Source organism: Amblyomma mixtum, chromosome 8, assembly GCF_055824585.1.
Source record: "Amblyomma mixtum isolate Tamu chromosome 8, ASM5582458v1, whole genome shotgun sequence".
Lineage (NCBI taxonomy): Eukaryota > Metazoa > Arthropoda > Arachnida > Ixodida > Ixodidae > Amblyomma > Amblyomma mixtum.
The window spans coordinates 39,849,520-39,875,815 of NC_143019.1; the positions used below are offsets into that span (position 1 = coordinate 39,849,520).

At 47.9% G+C, this 26,296-nt stretch overlaps 1 protein-coding gene and 1 pseudogene across 1 annotated transcript; one reads left to right on the top strand and one right to left on the bottom strand.

The window, feature by feature from the left end:
- The window catches only part of LOC149332160 (uncharacterized), an 88,995-nt pseudogene extending 64,837 nt beyond the window's left edge, over positions 1-24,158 (top strand).
- Positions 16,793-18,848, bottom strand: LOC149332162 (uncharacterized). The gene is made up of 2 exons (XM_089557107.1): positions 17,957-18,848; positions 16,793-17,417 (listed from the first exon to the last, which is right to left on the bottom strand). The coding sequence occupies exons 1-2, from the start codon at positions 18,619-18,621 to the stop codon at positions 16,835-16,837; spliced, it is 1,248 nt and encodes a 415-aa protein (XP_089413233.1). The 5' UTR covers positions 18,622-18,848; the 3' UTR covers positions 16,793-16,834.
- Positions 24,159-26,296: the final 2,138 nt, after the last annotated feature.

Consider the following 26,296-nt stretch of genomic DNA (forward strand, 5'->3'; position numbering starts at 1 on the left):
AGCAATGGGAAGGATGTACGATGATTTATCCACGATGGGACCAATCTCCAAACTCAGGCCTCAGTTCATGTCGTTTGTATGTCGTGTCCCCGCTTGTTTTTCCATCACATAGTCAACACAACACCTACGAGTATCCCCGAAATATTCAGTGCCCAAGAGCAGAAGGACAAAAGCAATGCAAATTCATGAATGCAACGAAGTGCAAAGTATCTAAAAACAAAGAATACTCCAATTGTGCAGCACTTGATATTGTACACGTCAATATCGGGGCGCGAAAGACCTACTTCGCGATGAATGAGAAAACCGGCGTGCGGTCCGAGCTAAGCTAGCCCCCGGCGAAGTTAATGCTGCTAGCATGTTGCCGCTAAAATTCCTCAAGGAGTTATCAAAAAATAAATAGGTGAACTAACCAAGAAATGAAACGTTTCCAAGCTGGTGATCAAGTATACCTCACTGTAATTCTAACATATTTAAGCCTGGAAAAACTATTTATGAAGTTTAAACTGCTTTGTTGATTACCAGCTATTCTGTACTTGAGGTTCAGCCGTGGAAAGAACATGGCGTACCTGCAAATATTGAAGTCACACAAGATCCCGCTGCGAGAAGGACGACTAAGCGATGCATATTGGCGTCTCCAAGAAGAAGAAATAGCCGCACACGGCGATAGGTACGTCTAAACTGCGGCGCCTTTCGTGAATCTGTGCAGACGCTAGATGCTGCAGTTCCTATAAACACGCTAGTCAGAGAACGATGATCAATAAGAAAGACCACTTGATTTGAACTGACGTGCACAGCTTTGCCAATGTTTTCATCGAAGCATCAGAAGTACGTGTACAATGAGCGGCATTTCAAGCTTCAATGTTCATTGTAAAGGTAAGCCCAAGCTCGCCATTTGGCTTGAGTGATAACAATGATTTGACAAGCCTCCTATGAACAAATAATTGTTATCGCTAAAGCCAAATGGCGATCTTGGGCTTTTCTTTTAAAAAATGAACAATTCATAACTTCTTCATTGATTACGAGAAAGCATTTGACACAGTGGAAACCTCAGCAGTCATGCAGGAATTGCGGAATCAGGGTGTAGAAGAGTACTAAGTGAAAATATTGGAAGATATTTATAACGATTGCACAGCTACCATAGTCCTCCATAAAGGCAGCAATAAAATTCCAATGAAGAAAGATGTCAGGCAGGGAGACACGATCTCGCCAATGCTATTCACCGCCTGTTTGCAGGAGGTATTCCGGGGCCTGAAATGGGAAGAGTTGGGGATAAGAGTTAATGAAGAATACCAAAGCAATTTGCGATTCGCGGATGACATTGCTTTGCTAAGTCACTCAGGACATGAACTGCAAAGCATGATCAATGAGTTAAACAGGCAAAAATTAATGTGCAGAAAACCAAAGTAATGTTCACCAGCCTAGCAAGGGAGCAACAGTTCGCAATTGGTAGCCAGGTGCTGGAAGTAGTAAGAGAATATGTCTACTTAGGGCAGGTAGTGACCGCTGATCCGGATCACGAGAGGGAAATAACGAAGAATAAGAATGGGGTGGAGCGCATATGGCAGGTTCTCTCAGATCATGAATGGCAGTTTGTCAATATCCCTTAAGAGAAAAGTCTACCATAACTGTATCTTACCGGTACTCACTTATGGGGCAGAAACGTGGAGGCTAACAAAGAGGGTTCAGCTTAAGTTAAGGACAACACAGCGAGCTATGGAAAGAAAAATGATAGGTGCAACGTTAAGAGATCGGAAGCGGGCGGAGTGGGTCAGGGAACAAACGCAGGTTAATGACATCATAGTCGAAATCAAGAGGAAGAAATGGGCTTGGGCAGGGCGTGTAATTCGAAGGCAAGATAACCGGTGGTCCTTAAGGGTAACGGAGTGGATTCTAATAGAAGACAAGCATAGCAGGAGGTTCCAGAAAGTTAGGTGGGCAGATGAGATTAAGAAATTTGCAGGGACACGGTGGCTGTAACTGGCAAAGGACAGGTTTAATTGGAGAGACATGGGAGAGGCATTTACCGTGCAGTGGGAGTAGTCAGGTTGATGATGATGATGATGAAGCGCCGCATTGAATGTCTCATAATCGCCGTAATTACTTGCTGTTATAAATGTAGTGTAAAGCAAAACATCAATGTGCAACTGAAGCAGACTTCCTATACTTCCAGAATATTAGAAATAATTGATCGCAAAATGTGAGTACACATACTCCAGATCTAAACTTCGCGTTTTATACCCCTGCCACACGGCAAATTTAAAGTCATTCTCATCGAATGACATTTGTTCGACTTAATGTCTTTTTTTTTTCTGCGCGCTGCTCCACGGCAAAAACTAATGTCATTTGCAAATGATGGCGATTGCGATGGAAAGAGAGCACAGCATACAAAAATTTTGATGTAAGCTTCAATACGTTGCCAGAAGTATTGGAAAGTATATAAAGTTTGCTAATGCATACCGATTTGAAAATACTAATCCTCATTTCAATAACGTGTTGATCACTGCTATCCACCATGAGTCCAAGCCAAGCCAAAGCTCAGTCAGCGGCGGCAGGCAAAAGCAGACGTCATTTTGTGAAATGCTCTATGTGAAATTAGACAGTATTAGCTGTGCGTCCGCAAAAGCTTTGCGCATGCTACGGGCGCACCTTGCGCGCACTGCCGCCCGTCCTCACAAGTTTTAGTTGGGAGCACGGTGGTTGGGAGTGGCTAGCGTAGCGCGCGAGCAACATAACATACTGTGGCGCCACCTAGATGATAGCAAGTCAAACCTACTGAACTGTGTGCCGAAGAAACGTTTCTCTCTTTTATTAACGGCAGTAATGAATGCATTCGAGGGCTTTACATCTAAATGAATTGGATGAAATGAAAATGTAGATTCCAGTGCAAAGCTGGAGAAATACTTCGCCCGGGGTCGTTGCTATGACGACAGTGTACGCCGTACATTGTTAAGCCTAGCATTTATTTATTTTATTTTATTTACAAATACTGCTATCCCAGTTGGGACATTGCAGGAGTGGTACATAGGATGGAAAACAGATAAAACAGTAGGATAGTGCATAAACATAAACAAACAAACAAACATAAACATTTACATAAACAAAAGTGTGCTATTAATAAGAAAATACATGATTAGACAATTCTTGCGCAAAGCGGTCAACAGACATCTGACGTAATGTAATATCCAAATTATTCCATAGCTCCACTGTCGAAGGAAAAAATGAATATTTGAAAGAGTCCAAAAACGGCATAAACGGCACAATGTTAAGCGGGTTAGTACGGCGAGTGACACGTGCTGAAGAACTGGCGAAAGAAAAGAAAAGCGGGGCGTCAACATAAATGCATTTGTTGATGATCTTGTGAATAGTGATAAGGCGATCACATATGCGTCTGTGTTGAAGTGTGTCAAGTGATAAGGTGCGGGCATGAGCTGTGGGAGAGAACTGGCGGTCATAACGTTTATATATAAATCTTATTGCTTTATTCTGCACATTTTCTAGTTTAGTGATGTCTTTAGCGAAGTGCGGTGACCAGACTGCCGAGGCGTATTCAAGCACAGGCCTTACCAGAGATTTGTACGCCGTCAACTTACAGTTTTTAGTCGAATCCTTTAAGGTGCGTTTTAAAAATCCGAGTTTCTTCAGTGCCTTGGAGCAAGTTAAATCGACGTGTTTTGACCAATTTAAGTTAGAACAAAAGGTTACTCCTAGGTACTTGAACTCGTTTACGTGCGTTAGTTGATGAGTGCTGTTAGTGTACGAAAAACGCAAAGGATTCTTCTTGTTAGTGAATGTCATCGACACAGTTTTACTGAAATTTATCTTCATCTGCCATGTGTTGCTCCAAGCACAGAATGAAGAAAACACATTATTTAAAATTAGCTGGTCGCATGCATTACTTATGTTTGAATACAGAACGCAGTCATCTGCATATAGACGAATTTTAACAGGTGTGTTAGCAGTTATCTGGACGACGTCATTAATGTAGATGAGAAATAGAAGTGGCCCTAGAACTGATCCCTGCGGGACGCCAGATGTTACAGAGACAGACGCTGATTGAGAGTGATTGAAGGTGACAAACTGGGATCTTAACCGTAAATAGTCCTTGATCAAGCCTAGTAGTGGAACGCCGTGAGTTCCTTTGAGAAAAGCGCCAAGTTTAGTAATCAGTTTACTATGAGAAACCAAATCGAAAGCTTTGGAGTAGTCAATAAAAATGGCGTCCAGCTGACCGCGGTTATTTAAGCATGATGCAATGTCGTGTGAGAATTCAATTAACTGCGTGAGTGTGGAGAACCCAGCCCGGAAACCATGCTGATTATTACAGAGAAGATTGTTGTTAGACAAGTACGACACAATATGTTTATGAATAATGTGCTCTAATACCTTGCAACAAGTACACAATAAGGAAATTGGTCTATAATTGGAGAGGCATTGTTTATTACCGGACTTAAATACTGGTACTACATTAGCTATTTTCCAGACTTGTGGAACGGTTTCGGATAGAAGGGACTTTCGGAAAATCACAGTCAGGTAGCGGGCACACCACTCAGGATACTTTTTTAGAAACATATTGGGTATACCATCGGCTCCAGCGCTTTTCGTCCCGTCAATTTGTAACAGTAGATTAAGAACTCCATTGTATGTTATATCCAACTTCGGGAAGGACGGCAATTCAGCGACTAAACTAAATGTTGGTGTAGTGCCATTGTCACTCTCAAATACCGATCTAAAGTAATTATTAAAAGCTTCGGAGATAACTGAAGGGTTAGAACATGGTTTATCATTAACAACAAATGATGAAGAACAGCGACCGGACGGAGTAATTGTTTTCCAGAATTTGGATGGGTTGGATTTCATAAATGTTGTTAGCGTGTTCTTATAATAAAATTTCTTAGCGTCGTGCATTTTAGTTCGCAGAGTCGTTTTCAAGGAAACAAGAAGCCCAGCATCACTTTTATGCCGTGATTTACACCGGTTGCGAAGCCTCTTTATGCGGCGTATAAGTTGGATGATTTCCCTGTTGTACCATATATGCGTGGGGTTTCTCTTGACACATTTCTTGGGGACGAACTTACACAGACAGTCATGCACAACTTTATAAAATTGTTCGACCAGCGTATCAACATTGCATTGCATCAAGAAATTCTTAAATTTACCTAAAAAACGATTAATATTTCACACCTATATTGTTACGGAGGGAGAGAATGCACAAAATAAAAGCGAATACAACCGTTTAGAGCAAGCTATCGTGTCGAAAAATGCAGCGGCGATGCAGTATTCTGTCCGAAGCGGGCAGGCTGGGCGTAGCCATGTTGTGAACGCAAGCCACGCAAGGCTGGTAGCGAGAGTGAGTTTTATTTTTTCGAATTCTATTTGGCATTTTTATATACATAAATGAACGACCGCAAAATAATACGGACGCGGAAATATTACAGTGCTTGTGACACTTGAAATCGTGTTTTATCGGTGTATGTTCTCACCTAGTCTCTGGCTTCGAGATAACACATTAGCTCGGAGATCACTGGCTAATGAGTTCTGTAAACTCATTCGATACGTAATGTCTTTTTCATCGAATGACATTGTATTTTCTCGTGTGGCAGCAAAATAATGTCATTTTGAACGAACGTCATCCGATGGGAATGACATTAAATTTGCCGTGTGGCAGAGGTATTATACCCCTGTCACACGGGCACTGTAAAGGTACTTTCAACTAAAGCTCCATTACTCCAAGGGAGAACGCGCGCTGCCACACGGACGCGCCTAAGGACACCTAGTTCAAAGGAACTTCGAATCAAGGCAGCTCGAGTTTGTCCTTTGAGGCTGCAAGGGAGTACTCTCTCTCCCAGTAAGTTAGCAGCAAAAATAAATGGGGATAAGAAACGATCGATGTTCTTTTCTTAAATTTGCTTCGTAAAATTATTGATGTTTTAAAATATAAGGTTATTTGTTTTGTGGCGGTTTCACCGTGCCATACTCTCGTCCCGGATTTACAAGCGCCACGGTAACTACGACGCCATGTCGGCCATGTTGTTTGTTGTTTTCAGCAAGTACGGACAGTGGCGGACAGCAGATAGTGCCACATCTGCGGTGCCGTTGCTAGACACCCTGCCTTTGGCAGTAGACTCACTGGATGCCGCTAGTCGCCAACACTACCCGCTCTCCGAGAGTGCACTGCTTTTTTTTTTCTGTGTGTACAGCTTCGTGCTTTTTTTTATTTTTGACAAAATGAGTGGCAGTGAATCCGCGGTGGACCCTACTGCAAAACCGCCAAAACCGCGGACCACGTGGAGTGAAAGAGAGACTTGGGCCCTCATCTCGCTATGGGAAGAAAATTTAGATAGCCTCAGGGCCGAGAAACGAAACGCAAAGGTGTACGAGGCCATCGCGCAAGGCCTTGCTCGAAGCGGGATTTTTAAATCCCGCAAACAGGTGCAGTCGAAGATTGATAACCTCACTCAAGCCTACAGGTAAGGCATTTGCTGGTCTTAAATGAAGTGTTCTGAGCTGATTGCTAATGCTTTTATAGGAATCGGTGCGCAGAAGCTGCACGGTTTCGTGAAAGTTTGCGGAGTGAGGATTGAGCCGCGTATTGTAGTCGCCGAGAAGGCGGGATGAAAGCTTTCACTGGCTGCTGTATCACAATCAGTTAAAAACGAATGTGTAGCTGCATTGAATGTCCCGACCCCCTAATTGTGAGCTATATTACGCGGCGCCCCCGAGATGCACTTTTCACAGTAGATAATTTCATCTTTCTGTATGCAGCTTGCTCTTGCTACTCATCATTTCCTGCTCATTCTGACACTTGCGTGCGAATAACAAATGAGTGAAACTGTTTCAGGAACTGCTCCAAACAACGGACGACGGGCTCAGCGCCGGTTCCGTGGATGTACTTCACGGAAATCCACAGGTTTCTGGGCAGCCTGCCAGCCAATGATCATTCACTGGTCGAAGAGAGCGCGACAGTGGAACAGGTAGGCAGCAATTTTCTTCGGCACGGCATTAATGCTTGCTGTTAATCACGCGAGTGAACCAAAGTGCAGTGCATGCCGCTGCACTCCCTTTTACGCCAAACATTGTGCACATTATGACTCAGTTGTATAGAAATGAAACCATATATTTATAAGCACAGTGCTCTTCCATGGTCTCCTACATGCATATTGGCTCATGCAATCAGTGCTTTCTCTAAAATGAAATTCTTCCTTCATTCAATTCATGTGAATGTGAACTTGTTCACTGCTGGAAATATTATTTTATTGTTGTACCAAATCAAAAGCTGTTTGCATGGTATGGTACAGCGCCATCATTTTCTGTTCACATGAATTTCAGTGCAACTGCTGAGAAGCACGAAATTTTTTTAAGAAGTCTGCACAACAAGAGTTAAGTCGAGAATGTTTTGCTGCTTTCATTGCCACCAGTACATGGAATATGATAAGCGCATGTAAATTCTCTTGGCCACAGGAAGGCGCCTGTCCTGTGGTATCTCCTGTGTTTTGTTTGTTCGCGCCCACAAATTCCATCATAAATTCTCTTGCATTTGTTTTCTTTAGCTCATCGCCAGCATGGAAGGTGGCGCAAGTCCACCAAGGAGCACAGCTGGGGATCTGGACGTACCCAGTTCATCACAGAATGCCTTGTGCACAGCTGTGTGCGAGGATGAAGAGCAAGGAAATGAAAATGAAGAGCCAGGCAACATCCAGAGGCGGCGCTCGCGCAAAAGGAAGGCTGAGAGCTCGAGCTTCCAGCAGCAGCTGCTTGAAGAGCAACGCCAGCTTCGCATCGCACTGGCAGCTGCCTCAGAGAAGGAAGCGCAGTTAATGGAACGCCACGTCAATGCTCAAGAAAAGCTTGTTGATTTGATGGGGACATTTTTTAATAAAACTTAAAAGGAGTAGGTAAGTCGAAAACCAGCGGAAAGGACGCGCTCACAAGGAGGAGAAGTATACAGGACAACGCTGGAAACACAACTGAAAATTCTTTACTTGCTGTATCGCCAACATCACAACAGGGCGCACATGCACGAGAACAACCACAAACGATAACAGGACAACAAAAACAAAATTGATTAAGCGACCGAAGATTGCATGTGGCAACCTATGTCCCATTCATGAAACTGTACTCTTTTGCCGTGAATCTAACGGAGCTGTCACTGATGCATTCAGTTCCTAACTGCTTGATTTTGAAGGCTTCCAAGATTTCTCGTTAGAAACGCAGATAGACGAGAAATCTTGGAAGCCTTCAAAATCAAGCAGTTAGGAACTGAATGCATCAGTGACAGCTTTGTTAGGTTCACGGCAAAAGAGTACACTTTCATGAATGGGACATAGGTTGCCACATGCAATCTTCGGTCGCTTAATCAACTTTGCTTTTGTTGTCCTGTTATCATTTGTGGTTGCTCTTGTGCGCCCTGTTCTGATGTTGGCGATACACCAAGTAAATTATTTGCAGTTGTGTTTCCAGCGTTGTCATGTGTACTTCTCCTGCTTCTGAATGCGTTCTTTCCACTGGTTTTCGACTTACCATGCACCAACTGGCCGAACAAGCTTCACTTCTTCAATATTCAAAGGAGTGAAGACACAAGACCTTTGCTGGCGTGTTTTGTTCTTTTTAAATAATGCGCTAAATATTACATTGATCACACAAGTTAAAAAGTCCCCTGTACGGCTGCGCCAGTTGAAATCCTCTCTTAAGATCTCGTAGAAGGGAACTGCTGTTGAAGATGATAATTGTAGGATGGTTGACGTCTTGCAGATTCGTATTGCTCACTCACATTGCAAGAGGACACTTCTGGAGAGGTTAACTTTCTATAACAATTAAAAGCACAAAGGAAGATACAAGCAAGTAGAAAACATATTGTTACGGGGAAATACTATATACATTTATTTACAAGCCGAATGTGGATAGTTCCTAGCAGGGAGCACCAACGCGAACAAAAAACACCATCAACTTCTTCTTCTTCGTTCGTCCCTTTCGTGCAGGAGTTCACTTCGTCGTAACATGACCCCCAGAAGCACAAGCGCTGTCCCGGCGCTAGGCCGATGATAGAGGAGCTGCGTGGTAGGGCTTGAGGCGCGTAACGTGAACAATATCGGTGGGTGCTCTACATGATGAGGATGCAGGTGTATGAGGAGCAACTTCATACGTGACGTCAATGACCTGACGCACAACACGATAAGGACCATAGTAGGGAGACAAAAGTTTCTCAGAAAGACCGACGCGGCGGGAAGGGGACACAGAAGAACGAGCGACCCCGGTTCGTATGTGACATGGCGATGGTGATTATCATACAGAGACTTCTGTGCTTGCTGGGACGCTTGTAGCCGAGTACGGGTGATTTGGCGAGCGTCTGCAGCTTGAGCAATGGCGTCACGGGCATAGGCGGTGACTGGACGGTCAGCAGATGGGACGAGTGTATCCAAAGGCAGGACGGCGTGTCTCCCGTATAAGAGATAGAAAGGAGAGTAGCCAGTTGTGTCATGCCGTGAGGTGTTGTAAGCGAACGTGACGTAGGGCAAGGCGAGATCCCAGTCTTTGTGGTCGGGGGAGACGTACATAGACAACATGTCTGTCAATGTTCGGTTCAAACGCTCGGTTAGCCCGTTGGTCTGCGGGTGGTATGCTGTGGCAATCGTATGCTTGGTGGAACATGAACGCAGGATGTCGTCAACAACTCTGGACAGGAAATAGCGTCCGCGGTCTGTGAGTAGCTGACGAGGGGCACCATGTTGCAGAATGAGATTGTGCAAAAGAAAATCTGCCACATCGGTCGCGCAGATCGTAGGCAATGCATGGGTGATCGCATACCGAGTGGCATAGTCTGTGGCTACTGCCACCCACCTATTTCCGGATGCCGAGGTCGGGAATGGTCCAAGGAGGTCGAGCCCTACACGGTGGAACGGTTCCACAGGCACGTCTATAGGATGCAGAAGACCAGGAGGTGGTGACGTAATGCCGCACTGTACGGTATAATCCAGGCCAAAAGAAATGGCGCCGTATCCGGTCGTAAGTTCGTGCCACACCAAGGTGGCCAGCGGCAGGCAGGTCATGGAGTTCTGCAATTATAGAAAACCGCAGCTGCTGGGGAATGACTAGAAGGAGGGAGGGCAAGTTAGAACGGAAGTTGCGGCGATAGAGGATGTCATTTTCGGTAACGAAGAGCTGCAGGGACCGCTTCGAGCTTCCAGAGCTGAGGCCCTCGATGATGGTTTGCAAATAAGGGTCTTTGCGCTGCTCCTCGGCGATGTTGTGTAGATCAGAAATGCCAAACAGGGAAGGGATATCATCAGTGTCACTGAGAGCAGGTGGCTCGACAGGGTACCGAGACAGGCAATCAGCGTCTTGATGGAGACGCCCAGACTTGTACACGACAGTGTACGAATACTCCTGACGGCATAGCACCCAGCGGCCAAGACGCCCAGAAGGGTCTTTCCGCGAGGACAGCCAGCATAGGGCGTGGTGGTCCGTGATAACAGAAAAGGCACGCCCGAACAAGTATGGCCGGAATTTAGCAACAGCCCAAACCAGGGCGAGGCACTCACGTTCGGTAATGGAGTAATTTCGCTCGGCAGGTGACAGCAGGCGGCTAGCATACGCAACCACGCGGTATGGGCCCCGGGAGCGTTGAGCCAGCACGGCTCTGATCCCGTAGCCACAGGCGTCCGTGCGGAGTTCAGTAGGGGCCGCGGGATCAAAATGTGCTAAAATTGGGGATGATGTCAGCAGGCGGACAAGCGTGGAAAACGCATGCTGTTGATCAGTGCCCCAAGTAAAGTCTGTCGGTCTTCAGGAGGTCAGTGAGGGGACGAGCGATAAGAGCAAAATCCTGAATAAAACGGCGAAAGTAGGAACACAGCCCAAGAAAACTGCGCACGTCTTTCTGGGAATGTAGACGAGGGAAGTGTTGCACCGCTGCAATTTTAGCTGGATCAGGACGTACACCGGAGGCGTCGACGAGATGTCCAAGAATGGTGAGTTGCCGGTGGCCGAAGTGGCATTTGGATGAGTTGAGCTGTAGCCCAGACGTACGAAAGACAGTCAGGATCAAGGGCGTCCGCAGAATTTTTTTCAGGGGGGGGCCCATTGGTTGTTGGCGCAGGAGGGGGGGGGGGGGTATATTCGTAGCGAAAAGGCACTATTTGCGGAGTAAATTGATTTATTTATATATAAATAAAAAATAAGTAAAATACACACATGAAAGAAAATTACAAGCAGCAAATTAAAGCGCGGATTGTAGAGATACATTGGAGTTTATCAACAAAGAAACAATTAAAATTAATAAAAATGCAAAAAGATACTATCAATACTCGAAGTGCTCAGTCTTACTGCATACGGGTTCTCGACTCACCCGAATTGATGACCAGCACACAGCGCAATATGTTCACAAACACGCAACTACAGTCACTCAGTCAGTCTTCCTTGAACAGCAACTGTAGGCGCCTCGGATTTTTCTGGGTGAATTGCGTAGTTACACGGGTGATAAATTCATTTCTGTGCTTCATTACACGCTCTCAGTGCACAGTCATCATATATATTGATTGGAAAAATGGTTGAACGAGTACGTTGAAAACAAAAGATGACTATATACAACGAAAACTTATTTACAAGATAAATGCACGCTCGCAGCTTCATACACCTCGCTCCATCTTGCTCTCGCATCCGCACAGTCGAGCAACCGCACACACACTGCTCGCCGCTCGTCGTTTTCTCGTCCGCTGTCTTGGTTGTTCTCACCTTCGTTGACAACCCGCCACTAAAAACACCGAAGCACAAACACAGAGGCGCGCACATGTGCAAGGGCTTACTTGCCACAATATCCACGAATGCGCACTTTTGGGGTGTAAGGAACGCCGCGCGACTTCCGAGGGGAAGGGACACCCGCAACTAATTCGGTCGGAAAATTTGTTTTTGTGCTTTTATGGGGTTCAGAGCCCCAAAACGACTCAGGCTATAAGGGACGGAGTAGTACAGAGTTTCGGATAATGTCGACCACCTGGGTCTCTTTACCATGCACTGACACGCACAGTACATGGGCGCTGTTGTGATTTGAGGCCCGGCCAGAGGTGACAGGCGAGCCAGGCAGGCGCCATCGGGCTGCGTTGACCAAAGGCGCTGGTTTTCGGAGAAGACGCAAGGAACGCTGGTGTGGGGGCGCCTCTGGAGACTGCGTCGCCGTGAACAAAAGCAGCTAATCCCCTTTGCCGAAGGTTCTGAAAGCGGCGCTTCTACCGCACTGAGCTCTCCCGAGGATCGGAGGAGACAGCGAGCGGCGGCGGCGCCAACTCGTCGCCCGCTTGCCCCTGAGCAGCCCGACAAAGCGGGGGTGGACACGGCTGATTTGTCCTTCCCCCCTCAAGAATTCATCGGTGGCCGGCGTACGAACGTATCCTGATTCTAGCGAGCGACCTGTGCCCTCTTAGCGCGCGAGCGGCGCGAACTTGATTACTTTTGTATTTTGTAAATAGTGTACAAAGCTCTCCCCTGTCCTTTCTCGCTGTCGCTCCCCTCTATACTTCTCCTCACTATCCTCTCCCTTTCCCTTTCGTTTCCGCCGGCTGCAGCTCGGGTGCTTAAGATATTAGATAGCAATTGCCGCGGCCGGCAACACTCTTTTGCTTCACTTTTTATTTTTATTTTTTTTTAAATAAACCACTACCACCACCACCACCTGTGCCCTGTGCACTGTCTGCCTCCGTGTCGCTATCTCTCTAGAGATCAAAGAAACAGACACCCATCTCAAGACGGCTCGAAACACATGCTCGCCGGTGCCGCTGCATGTCTGCAACAGGTCGTCCTTCAGCAGAGCTGGCGGTGGCGTGGTTTGAAAACGGCGGAACGACGCGCGCCCGGACGCGGCATTTCGCAGATGTGACCAAGCGTCGAAGCGGGGCTGCTTTTACCCTTTTGGCTGAGCGCACCACCGCCCCTGGCGTGCGGCCATCACTCACGGTTCGAGTGAGTGATTTTCCAGGGGGGTGCAGCCGCCCCCCCTTGCCCCCCCCTCCGGACGCCCATGGTCAGGATACTCCTGAGACGGGCAAGGTGCGAGGCAAATGTGGGCGAGAAGACAACAACATCGTCAAGGTAGCACATACACGTAATCCATTTAAATCCGCAAAGTAGTGAGTCCATCAACCGTTCAAAAGTAGCTGGTGCATTACAAAGTCCGAACGGCATGACTTTGAACTGGTATAAACCGTCAGGTATGACAAAAGCTGTTTTTTCGCGGTCCTGCTCGTCAACGGTGATTTGCCAATAACCGGAACGAAGATCAATGGAAGAAAAGTATTGAGATCCGTGGAGGCAGTCGAGAGCGTCATCGATCCTAGGGAGTGGGTACACGTCTCTTCTTGTGATGCGGTTCAGGTGGCGATAGTCAACGCAGAAATGCCAACTGCCGTCTTTCTTTTTAACAAGGACGACCGGAGAGGCCCAAGGACTGGACGACGGTTCGATGATGTCCTTAGGGAGCATCTTTTCGACTTCCTGTTGTATCACTTGGCGTTCGGAACTGGACACCCTATAAGGCCGGCGGTGCAGAGGAGCGGCATCACCGGTGTTGATACGATGCTTCAAAATAGTCGTACGAGCCAAAGGGCGGTCATTGAAATCAAATATGTCCTGAAAAGATGCCAGAAGATGGGTAAGCGCCTCTGCTTGGTCGGAAGAGAGATCGGAAGCGATCATAATGGCAAAGTGGTCAGGTCTCGAAAGAGCTGTGACATGATTGGCCGGAGAGGACGATACACAGTTTGTGATTGCGGAGATCACGTAGTCGTCGGTGGGGGACACCGTGGCGAGGCATATGCCTTGAGGAAGCATCTGGACGTGCGTACTGAAGTTGAGAACAGGTAGACATGCGCTGTTTGCCGAGACTGTGACAACTGTATGGGCAAGGGCAACATTCTTTGTGACGGGCAAATCAAGGACAGGAGTGATGATATACTGGCCGTTAGGAAGAGGTGGAACAGATTTAAACAATTGTAGGGGTGCGTTTATTAGGCGTCCTCAAGAGACCGAACCGCCGTGCAGGATCTGGCAGCGTAGACGGGCGTAGCCAGCACCAAGAGAGCGGGGCAACTTCGTCGTCGTCAGGCGCAGCGTAGTGTCGGCGCATAACTTCGTCGTCGTCAGGCGCAGCGCAGTGTCGGCGCATGGCGGTAGCGGAACCTGTCACAGTTGGCACACTACAGTTTCCCCCGGGTGAAAAGGAGCCATCCTGGCATCTTAAGGGGAAAGAAGAACAGAGGGGTCGTAGTACAGCTTCAGTCGGTCGACGTGGACGGTTTCGCGGCCACGGCGACGCAAGTCCGCAGCGGGTGCAACAGGCTCAACAATATAATTGACCGGAGATGTTTGCTTGAGAACCCGGTAGGGACCATGATACCGATGCAGCAGTTTCCGCGAAAGGCCGGGAGTTGTGGCAGGCACCCAGAGCCACACAAGGGAGTCGGCAGGGTAGGAGGTAGAGGCCGCGGAAGTGTCGCGGTCATGTTTTTGCTGCCACTGGGTCTGCGTGGTAAACGAGCGAGCAAGCTGGCGGCATTCTTCGGCGTACCTGGCAGCGTCGGACAGTGGCGTGGACTCGTAAATGTCGGGTCGGTAGCGAAGAAGAGTATCCATCGTGCAGGGGGGCTCGCGGCCGTACAGAAGAAAGAAGGGAGAGAATCCAGTGGTGGTTTGTGTCGCAGTGTTATATGCGTAGGTGACGAAGGGAAGAACTTGGTCCCAGTTGGAGTGGTTGGCGTCGACGTACATGGACAGCATGTCACTGAGGGTTCGGTTGAAGCGCTCGGTCAGGCCGTTGGTCTGAGGGTGGTAAGACGAAGCGGTTCGATGGATAATGCGGCATTCCTTGAGGAGGGCCTCAAGAGCGTCAGACAGGAATACGCGGCCACGGTCGCTGAGCAGTTCTTGAGGAGCACCATGGCGAAGAATCAGGTTCTTTAGAAGAAAGGAAGCCACGTCGCGGGCGGAGGCAGATGGTAATGGAGACGTTTCAGCATAACATGTGAGATGATCCATGGCCACGATAATCCAGCGGTGACCAGCGGGAGTGGGAGGGAGGGGGCCGTAGAGGTCTATGCCAACGCGGTCAAATGGGCGGGCAGAGCAGGGTAACGGCTGCAGTGGAGCAGGCGAGGTGTGAGGCGGACATTTACGCCGTTGACAGGATGGGCAGGATCGCACAAAGTGGCGAACAAAGCGGTACATGCCACGCCAGTAGAATCGGAGACGCAGACGCGTATAGGTTTTCAACACGCCGCCGTGGGCACACTGGGGGTCCGCATGGAAAGCGGCGCAAATGTCGGGGCGTAGATGGCGGGGGACCACTAGGAGCCATTTGCGTCCGTCGAACAGGTAATTGCGACGATAGAGGAGACCGTCCCGAATAGAAAAGTGACGGGCTTGACGTAAGAGGGAACGGGGCGAATTATCAGTCGTAGGACTCGAAAGGAAGTTAATAAGAGAGGCGATCCAAGGGTCTTTCCGCTGCTCGGTGGACATGTCGGCAGTGGCAAGCGAGGACAAGTCGTAAGCAGACACAGGAGCAGGCGATGAAGCACTAGGTAGCGGCGAGCGGGAAAGAGCGTCCGCGTCATTATGCTTGAGGCCAGAGCGGTAAATGACATGAATGTCATACTCCTGCAATCGCAGAGCCCAGCGAGCTAGGCGCCCTGACGGGTCTTTGAGAGAGGCCAGCCAGCACAGGGCATGGTGGTCGGTTACTATACAGAACGGGCGACCGTAGACATAGGGACGAAATTTTCCAATGGCCCAAATGATGGCCAAACATTCTCGTTCGGTAACAGAATAGTTGGCCTCCGCTTTGCTCAAGGTCCGACTGGCGTAGGCGACCACATATTCACGGAAGCCAGGTTTGCGTTGGGTGAGAACGGCACCCAGTCCAATACCGCTGGCGTCAGTGTGGATATGCTGACTGATCCGTCGGCTTTTGGCGTCCTCGAAGCGGCGGCATTCTTTTATGATGTCTGCAATCTTGTCACAGTTTTTGTAAACGAGCAGATTGAAGGCGTCGTCTGCGATGCCCTTGAGCACATGTCCAACTTTGTCAGCCTCACTCATCTCTGTATCTACCGTATAGCACAGAGCCAACACATCCTGAATATAGGAGACGTAGGACTCCGTGGATGACTGGGCGCGGCTTGCGAGATCTCTTTTTGCGGCAAGCTGCCGGCCGAGCGGTTTGTCGAAAAGGTCGATAAGTTTCTGTTTACAGTCATCCCAACTGGTCAATGTCTCTTCGTTGGTATCGTACCACTTGAGCGCCGTGCCCTTAAGGTAAAAAACGACGTTCGCAAGCATGAAAGTTTGGTCCCACCGGTTGTTAGCGCTGCACCGTTCATACTTGCGAAGCCAAGTCTCGACGTCAGCGTCGTCGTCCCCAGAGAAGGGTCCAGGATCACGAGGGTGTGTGAGGACTACGGAGGACACCAATGCTGCCGAATTTGGAGGAGTTGTTTCCGTCATTGTCGGCCGTGGAAGGTAGGTCGGGGGGTGGAAGTTTGACGTCTCCTGTAATCCCCCGCCATTCGGCGCCCCCTTCATCCGCTGGGTTGACTGACCCTTTCTGTGCGGTTCTGCGGAGGGCCCAAGAAAAAGGACGTAATGGGCATTCCAATAACGCGACCGGATGCGGCAAACAAAATACAGCACCACGAACTTCACTACACAGTAGTGTACTGTGCGATGTCAGTGCACGTTAAAGAACTCCAGGTGGTCGAAATTTCCGGAGCCCTCCACTACAGCGTCCCTCATAGCCTCAGTCGCTTTGGGACGTTAAACCCCATAAACCAAACCAAACCAGTGACAAATATATCTAATGTTGTTCAAAATGCCGATAGTATTCAACAAGTGCTTCTCTAACATCTGCACCATTTGCAGTCACGACATCAGAGGAATGTGCAGGCTGTACATGCGCAGCTTCATCAATTTCTACTTCCCGCAACCACTGTTGTGCCACAAAGTCATTAAAATGCTCACAAATATTGTGGAGCACACAACATGCCCTCATTATCCTTGGCACATTCTTGATGTCAGCATCCATTCTTTTAGAAAGGAGCCTGAATCTTGCTTTCAGCCTCCCAAATGCGTTTTCCACAATTCTTCTAGACTTGGATAGGTGGTAGTTGTAGCTTCTGTGCCCATCGCAGGTATCAAGGCTTCTGAAAGGCTTCATCAAGTTCTGTGTCAGAGGAAATGCCTGATCGCACAGGATCAAAGGTGGCACGATGACTCCGTTTATGGTGGCAGTTGGCGCAGTGAATATGGGTGACCCAACAATCTTGGCCAACGTCGAGTTTTGGTACACATATGAGTCGTGACACCGCCCCGGCGATCCAGCGTTCACGAACCGGAAACTGTACTTGTGATCCACAAGGGCCAGTAGAATGATACTGTACCTGCAAAGCAGAATATTTTATTAACATACAGCAAACTGCAATCAGAAAGGTCATCAAATATGTGCTATCATGAGAACATCAATGGAGGAGGAATATGTTTAAAAGAAGTAACCAGGATGCGCGCATGGGGTGCTTTAAATTGCTTCCTAATGTCACAAGATGCATCCATACCTTTGTTTCATGCTTCCACATCAGCAGTTCATATGTTTGTTCTATGCTATCCAAAGCATTAAAATAATTACCGCCACACATACACTTAATCCTCCCAATCACAACTGCTATATGTTTTCGAAATGAAAAGCACAATATGCAACTATGAAAAAATGGACATCTCTCATTCACAACTGTTATGAGTTTTTTTTTTTTTTGCAGGTGGCAATGAGCACAGTATGTGAAAAATAAAAACGTGGCATCTCCAATGTATGACTCCTAAGTTTACTTTTGCTGGTGGCAAGCAGCACAGTACACGAACTATGAAAACATAGTGGACGACTCCTGCATGGCCCTTTCAATATTGTCGGAACTCGTTGACTACTCACCATCCCTTGTAGTTATAATAGTCACTGGCATGCTCCTTCGGTGGCGACACAGGAATATGACAACCATCCAACGCTCCAACGGCTTGCGGGAACCCACACACAGCTTCAAACTCCCTTATGTGAGCAGGCATGTCAGCCGCAGTGGGCATTTTCACCCACTCATCTTCTAGCGTAGCCACGACAGTCTCGCAAAATTCCCTGTACACTTCGTTCACTGTTGAACGTCCAATGCCGAAGACGTCAGCGACGGCTCTGTCCTCTGCGCACGAGCAGAGCTTGTACAAGGCGACTGCGACGCGTTTTTCTACGGGGATGGGCTCGCGCATGTTCGTAACTTGTCGCTCCATTGCTGGCCGGCAAACGTCGACAAGATACCGAAAGCTGGTCTCCGACACGCGAAAAGACTGCCGGAAGTGCCGGCTACCTAAACCTGGCAGCGTGTCTTCGAACCAGCGCTCGTTACGTGGGTATGCCCAGACCTGTCGCCGCACTGTGCGCCGGGACGAGGCCAGTGCTATAAGCAAAGCGTTGTTCGCCAAGAGACGCCGTCTTATTGCGCGCACCCTTCGCCTTGCTAGCGCAAGGTCTGCGGTCGATGACGAAACCGCAGTCATTGCAAGAGCGATTTCAAACTTCCTCTCGACGTCGCGTGGGTCGTCACTCATCTTGACGGAGATCGCTGAACGCAAGGCACAGAGAAAAACGTGAACAGAATCGCAACGATCGCAAGGCCAAAGAAAACAGAGGAAAAGAAGCAAAGGGAAGAGCCGAAGAACCAAGCCGAGCCAGTTGAGCTCAGTGTGGCCAGCGCTGTGATGTTATGCTCTGTGCTTGGCAAGTCATGTCATTATTGCAGTTAAAATTGCGTTGATTCAGCATAATCATGACATAAAACAAGTTTTTTTATGATAATATGTTACACTGTTGTATTTTCATGTGCACTGAAGTCTGCAATTTTAATCCAGTTTTTCACCGATGAGGGCGCTAAAATCGTTTTCCAAAGGTCGTTCCGCGACCGTGTAGCACGGGCGAACTCCCTTGAAGTAATGCTCCTTTGGTAGCGTAATGGAGCTTTAGTTCAAAGTACCTTTACAGTGCCCGTGTGACAGGGGTTTTAAACTGTCTAGCTTCGCAAAAACGAGGATGGAAGCTTTAACGAAAGAATGCATCTTCAGTCATGTAGCGAAGTCGCTGTATGTTTCTCCTCGGCAAGAAATCGAAAGAAATTTTATATTTTTTTATGATGAGATGCTTGAGCAAACATTTTCTGCGTGTCTCATAGTATGAAAATAGCCAAGTTCATTCACGGCGAAATATTTAACTCCTTTATTTTTTATCATTCATGCACCTCGAAGGGTGCTCCAGACAGGCATTCGATGTCTGCATCTGTAGCGTGTCGACACTAACCTCTCGTCATTTTACCATCGTTCCTGCGGCATTCCAGTATAGTTAATGTCTCGTTTATGTCGGCTCTTCGGGGACAAACCTCCACATATGAATAAGGATTCTCCCGAGAAATCTATATAATAAAAGTGCTTATAAACTAAGATATTTTTACGTCCGAAAGCTTGGTTATGAGGCACTTGGTACAGTGAATTTCTAGAGAGAGAGCGAGAGAGTCGAAACGTTTATGCACTGCTCCTATACTCTGAACAGAAAGGGGTAAAAAGGGAGTAAAGCTGTCCACTAGCGCATACCCTTTCATGAAAGTCAGTGCTGTAGGCGTTACCGAAAAAAAGTAACTAAATACGTTACTCGTTACGCTAAGAAAAAAAGAACGCGTTACCGCCCTACGTTACCTACAAAAAAAGGTAACGCGTTACCGTTACCGAAAAAAAGTATCGCACGTTACTTTGCCGTTACTCTATGGCCATGAATTTTAATCAGTGCGTCTTCGCTGTAACTGTAACCTATAACTCGTCTTCTCTGCAAGGCTTGTTTTCCAACCAAAAGGTCTCAAACCCTGACGACACGCTCATATTCTTCAAGCGAGTGGAAACTCCGGATGGTCGCACTCTGCTTGCAACAGAGTCTAGGCAGGAAAAGGAGGGAGGCCCTCCTTGGTCACAGTCCTGTGGGGAGTGCGTTGTTCCTTGTTCTGGCTAGGGGAGAAGGGGGGTGGTATGCCTATGTCGGGAGAAAGTTGGAGCGACAGTGTTGTTGAGGAGAAAGTTTTTAGAAAGCTTAGTATCACTGCAGCCGGCACAGGAACAAAGGCCCATTTCCTTTTTTCCTCTACTGCGCTGCTACAGCCGGTTGACTGCAATCCCCTTTTGTGTGCGGTACAATTGTACTCTTTCGACGGCTCTAGGGGCCATCTTGAAGTAAACTGGCGACATTCCTGAGTTTACTCAGAAGAGGAAACTGCTTCCACAAAGAATGCGAGAGTGCGAGAGTGCGAAAGTGTCGCCTGGGAACGAGACCTTTTGGCTGGAAAACAAGGTTACGGAGAAACTGACTTACAGATTTCTGCAAATGGTCCATTGGTGGATCGGCATGCGTCCACTCTTTAGACGGTTGTGTGTATGAGTGGTTTGGGGGTGAAGACAACTGTGTGAATTAGTGTTCGTGTTTTTTTTTGTTTAGTGCGTCGTCAAGGGCAGGTGTTTTCTGGCATGCATGCGAGCCGCAACAAGGGTCGTCGAGAGCAACTGTAGATTTTGTTTATTTGCAACGTCATTTTCGGTGTTTTCTTCTCTGAAAGAGAGGCGGAGGGGGAATATTTGAATAAAAAGTAACTAGTAACGTGACACCTCACGTTACCGAAAAATGTTAACGTAAGTACGTTACCCGTTACAGTTCCGAAATGGTAACGAGTACGTTACCAAGTTACCGAAAAAAGTAACGCGTTACCGGTAACGCCGTTACTTGTAACGCGTTACCGACAACACTGATAAAAGTTAATGCGCCAGATGACAGCTTGCTCCCTTTTTACTCCCATATAGGTGTATCTGTGTTTATAGAGTGGGTGCTGGTAGCCTTCATGGGTGGCGTCCCTAGTCCAGGTCTCCTACGGCGGCTGCGCCAGCTTGGTCCCGTTCGACCAGTGAAAGTTGACCTACGTATTCCCAGCTGGACTGCTCTACCTCCCACTGCTCCGGTGTGGCATTGTGTATGATTGGGACTGCAGGTCTATGTTGGCATCCCGTTGTAGTGTGATATAGTGTGGCTGTTTCTCCGCACCATGGACATGCGGGCCTGTATGTACCCAGTGGGCATTAAAACTCTCTTGAACGTCCTAGGGACGTTTGGGACGTCCTGCGGACGTCCAGTGGCGTTTCAGTGTCCATTGGGTAGTGAGTGCATCTATTTAAACTAAATAAGCATGTATATGTGTTTGTTTAGAGTTTCCAACTTACCGTTTGACCTTTAATGAGTTTGGCTATTCACGTCCGTGTGTTCTTTGAAGTGCTTTTTTTTTCTGCTTTCCCGAGCTTCTAAATTCATGCATGCATCAACCCGAACCTTCATTTCGCCCACTTTAGTTTGGAATTTACTCCACTGGGTGTGACTGTCGCACTGTGCAGTCAGTAAGTAATCTTTTCATTTCGTTATTTCTCGAGTGGTCATGTACCACGCACGTTAGACAGGAGTGGACGGAAGCCAAGACACGCGGAGCACCGCGGCACATTTCAAAATCCATTGCGGTTTCGAAGATGGAAACATTGATAACCCCCTAGTACAAAATAGAGCGTCGATCGTTTGGACTACCCGGGATTCGTTGGCTACAGTGCACTATGCCGCTGTGGCTATGTTGCTCAGCAAGATAGAACGTTGGGCCAGTTAGTACTTCACTTTTTTCATCCTAAAACAGTTGATATGTTTTGCCGTACTTGCAGCGTGTCCCACCAGGCATCGGGTCCAGGAGCACCGCCGCTGTACCGAAGGAGGAAGGAAGGTGGGCCGGAGACGGGGAGTAGGGGAAGTGAAGGAAAAACTGTATTTACATAATTATATGATTATTTACAAAAATGACAAACAAGGTAAAAACTGAGAAATCTCAGGGAAACGTTGAGCGTATCGCTCAGGGAGTCGCTCCGGGAATGGCTTCTCGATGAACGGCTCGAGCGCTTTGAATAGACCCTCCCGAGGTCTTCCCGCCTTTTTCAACCAATCGTAGGGACTTCGTCCGGGTGCTCCAAGGTCGTTCACTGCTTCGTCGTCTTCCTCGGCTGAGGCTCCTGAATAGTCGGAAGTGGCCCGTCAGGCCAGGTGGATTTCATATCTTGTCTCCAGGAAACAAGATGGGCGAACACCTGCCGCGTCGGCACCTCGTTTCATCCGCTGAGGCCCGTGGATACTTGGAAGTGTCCAGAAGTGTGTGTTGACGGGCTAGTCGTTTCCGGCCAGGTGGATTCCATATCTTTGTTCCAAGGAAATTCCCCAAAGGCGAACACCTGCCGCGGCGTCACCCCGCAGTTGACAAAAGAGCTAGGACCGGTTGAATGGCAGGCGCTTGGCAGACGCTCGTCTCCGCAGGTAGCAGCTGGCGTTGAGACATGTCACCTTGACAGATGCACACAATGTCGCAAGGTCAATACTTGGGTGCCTTGGGTGACGTTTAAGGGGAACTCCGGAAGACACGTCGTGGCAGTTAGGCAGAAGTGGTGGTACCAGGAATCCAGGAGTTGAATACCTCCCTCGTGTTCGTTTCCACCTCTCATGAGGTTGCATGGGAGCGCGTGTATGAAGACCACTTTCGCAGAACGACGCACTGCCTCTGGACATGGCCTAAGTGGACACAGGTGTGACGGGAACACACAAAGAGAGTCAAGGGGGGGGGAGGGGGTAGAAACACAACACAGCGCACAAAAAAGTGCAGGACACTAAGAAAAAAACGGCACGGACTGTTGTCCGCTCTCTTGTCCGTGTCGTTCTTTCTTAGTGCCCTGGTGTTATTTGTGCGCTGTCTGAAGACGGAAAAACCTCTGTTGCGGTGGCGCTCGGCTGTGCTGAACTCAAGGATGAATAAGTGGGCGCAAACGTTACCAGGAGACAGAAAGAAGACCACAGGACAGGCGCCTGTCCTGTGGTCTTCTTTCCGAGTTCACGTGAAACGGGAACAGTTGGATTGTCAACAGCATGCGGAGGTCTTGGCTGAGGGAGGCCACAAAGTCATTAAGGAAGCTTTAGATGTGCCGCGTATATTTCCTTCCAAAAATAATATTTTCCTCCTGTTGCGTTCGCGTTTCAAGTCTTTCTCGGTTAATTTGGCTTTGATGGCAATTTCCTTTAACTGTTAGTGATAGAAGAAAATAAGAAAAGGAGTGTGTGATGATGTAGGGAAAGAAGAGGAAAGAATACAGGTAGCCATGCGACTGGTGAACCCATTTCCAGTCGCGAGTCTAGACTCACGCTGCGAAACAAGCTAAGAACTCAATGGCCTGAAGAGTCGCAAGGTCAGGTGACTTCCTCAGTAAGCAGCGGGTTATTAAAACTATACTATAGGAAGCAGCCAACCACAGCGATTGTAGGTTATGTGAAGCAGCTTCTTTGTTTCAGCATCAGTTTAAGTGGAAAAAAAATGGAAACAGTGCAAAACACAAAACGATTGCTAAAGTGTTGTTGAGCAACGAAGAGGTATTTAAAGCCCAGAATAAATTCTTCACTTTTTCATTGTAAACGAATCGGTATGTTGGACAAGGTTTACGTCTTCTAGATGTTATTACATTTTATGAAGATCAACTTTGACAAAAATACAATTGATTTTCGATAACTCGAACTCATGGGGTGCCCAAAAATTTGTTAGAGCTATGTGGAGTTCAATTACGGCGAGGCTTTTTAATACTCTGGATTTTTATAGGATCAGAACGACATTTGGAATAAACCGGATGTTCGAACTGAGCGAGTTGGAATTAACGAGCATCCACGTTTACATAACAGTGCGCTCAGACAATAAAAATATCGACAATTAGATCTCGTCAGAGTTCAAAATGCAGGTCAAGGTACGAAAAGTTCTAAGCTGACGAAACTTCGGCGGTGGCCGGGAGATTTGATCTTCATTGCCAGTTTTGTTGATTCGGCGTCACTTTTGCGCAGACCGTACTCGGCACCAGATTAGCCGACCACGGTGGTCTCCAAGCACCAGCTGACAGCACGCTACGGTCGCTAAGAAGACGCCGACTGCTCACGCCAGTACGACGGCTTCATCGTCTCGCCACTGGAGATGATACAGACCATTGTAGGCTACTTCCTCGGGTAGCTCTGTCTTATCTCTCCACCCATATGGGCCACCGACAAGCATTGGCCTTCTTTAATCTCTGTGGGCGGCTGGGAGATGCTAGCAATCCAACAGCGCGAAAGAAGGATGGTGCTGATGCCGGATGGTCTGTTCAACCCCGATACGAGCACGTCACTAATGACGAGTGATCATGTGATCAGCGTGTAAGCGTGGCGATGTTTGTCTGGTACGTGGACTGTGAAGCGACGCTTACCAACAGCGCATCTGTCAATGGGGGTCGCTACTACGCAAAATTTCTTGTTTCATCTTATTTTACGGCAAATGGTGTGACAAAAGCTTTTGGACACCATTGATATCTCTGCCACTGGACTATAGGGGGAGTACTCCTTACCTTCGTCTCCCCAGGTCCTCGCATACCGCATGGTTCAGAGGACATACAGTACTTTCAAGAAACGCCGCATCCTGCGCCATATTAGGTACACCCCCCGTCAAAAGTATACGGCCCAAGGGGTTTGCTTCTGAAGCCTGCTGCATGCCTCGTTATGCATCCTCAGCCACCGAAACCTCTCGAAGGAGGAATGACATCGCGTCCTCAATCCTGCCAAACCTTGGACTGCTAGATAGGCTAGGGAGCCCCGCTAAACTCCTTAGAATCAAACCCCTTGGGCTGTATACTTTTGACGGGGGGTGTACATATCGACACGGCAGTCTTCATCTATGACAGGGTGTTTCTACAAAACCTCTACCATTAGAGAGATGTTGTTCTAGGGGATCTACTGTTCAAGAAATTATCATAGGTGCAAAGAACTGGACATGGCTGTCTGACCCAAGCATTTCACCTGTCAAAGGGTTTTATGTAAAGCGCGTTGGTCGCCAATTCTTCGACAAGCCTTGGGGAGCCGTTGAATTGGACTCTCGGAAGGGACGGAAAGTGCTCGTGTTACTCTTTTTCATTGCCTTCATCTGGGATCTCATCTTAATTTATTAGACAAATCATGAATCGATGGGAATAAAGCATGCATGCGAAAGCCTGTTGAACAAGCGTCCTGTTTTTTTTTTCTTTTTGGTGAAGTTGCCGAGAAGAACATCACAAAGAAGTGCCAGCGCTGAAACACGCGGTGCGCACACGGTTTTCTTTTAGAGCCTAAGCTCTATTACGCCATCTCTCCCAAGGTCATTCATCTCCGTCGTAATGACCTTGAGCTCGTTCCTCAGTCTCGCCATGGATAGTGCGCCGGCTGGGCAGACATGTGCGTTCGCTTCAGCGCAAGCATCAGGCCGAATCCGATCATCCAACAAGAAGACTTCGGTACAATCAAAGAACTGACCAAGACAAGCCGTGAGATTTGTAATAAAGTCCTTCATCAACAATCTCTGTAGTCACTTGCAAAACCAAGCATAACCACGCTTACGCTAGTGAAACTTGGTTCAAGCATAGTTGAACGTTTACATTTTTTTTTTCGTTTCTGATGCGGATGAACCTACCCAGACGACACCGAACGTCCTGAGGATGTCCTCACATGATCAGAACGTCCGCATGCCGAACAGGGCATTGTTACCATTTAAATCCAGTTAAGTTTCCCGCATAGGTTGTAGAAGAAGACGGTAAGCCTACTGTCTGCAGCATCGCCTGCAGCATCGGGACCAATCAGCGCGTGCTCAGCGGCGGTGGGCGGCTCCCGGTACTCTGGTGACGGTAATGTTAGTCACCGCAAGCACCATGCGAACACAGCAGATACGATGTCAGTACTGTCTTATACATCCACGCCGGAGCACTAGCAGTGTAGTACGGTGGCGCCATCTCTCTTCAGCCCCTGGTCACACAGGGCTGATTGCGCAAGCACACCAAATGTTTTTTTTAAATAGCCAACCACTGACCCTTTGAAGAATCTCTTGGAATCTTGAAATACTTTCTTTTCTCGATGGCTTAGCAGACAGTGCTTCATGGGCGAGGCTGTCAGCCACATCATTTCCATGGAGGCTATGCGAAGGAACCCATTAGACATTGAGAAAAGGTTTGGGACCGGTTGAGTTATTCCGTAGTGTGCTGCGAACACTGACGGGGAAGTATAGGTCTGTCGCGCCAAAATAGATATAGGTACATCGCCCCAAAATACGTGCGCTTTCGAGAAGCTTGCAAGCAAAGCTACTTCTCTAAT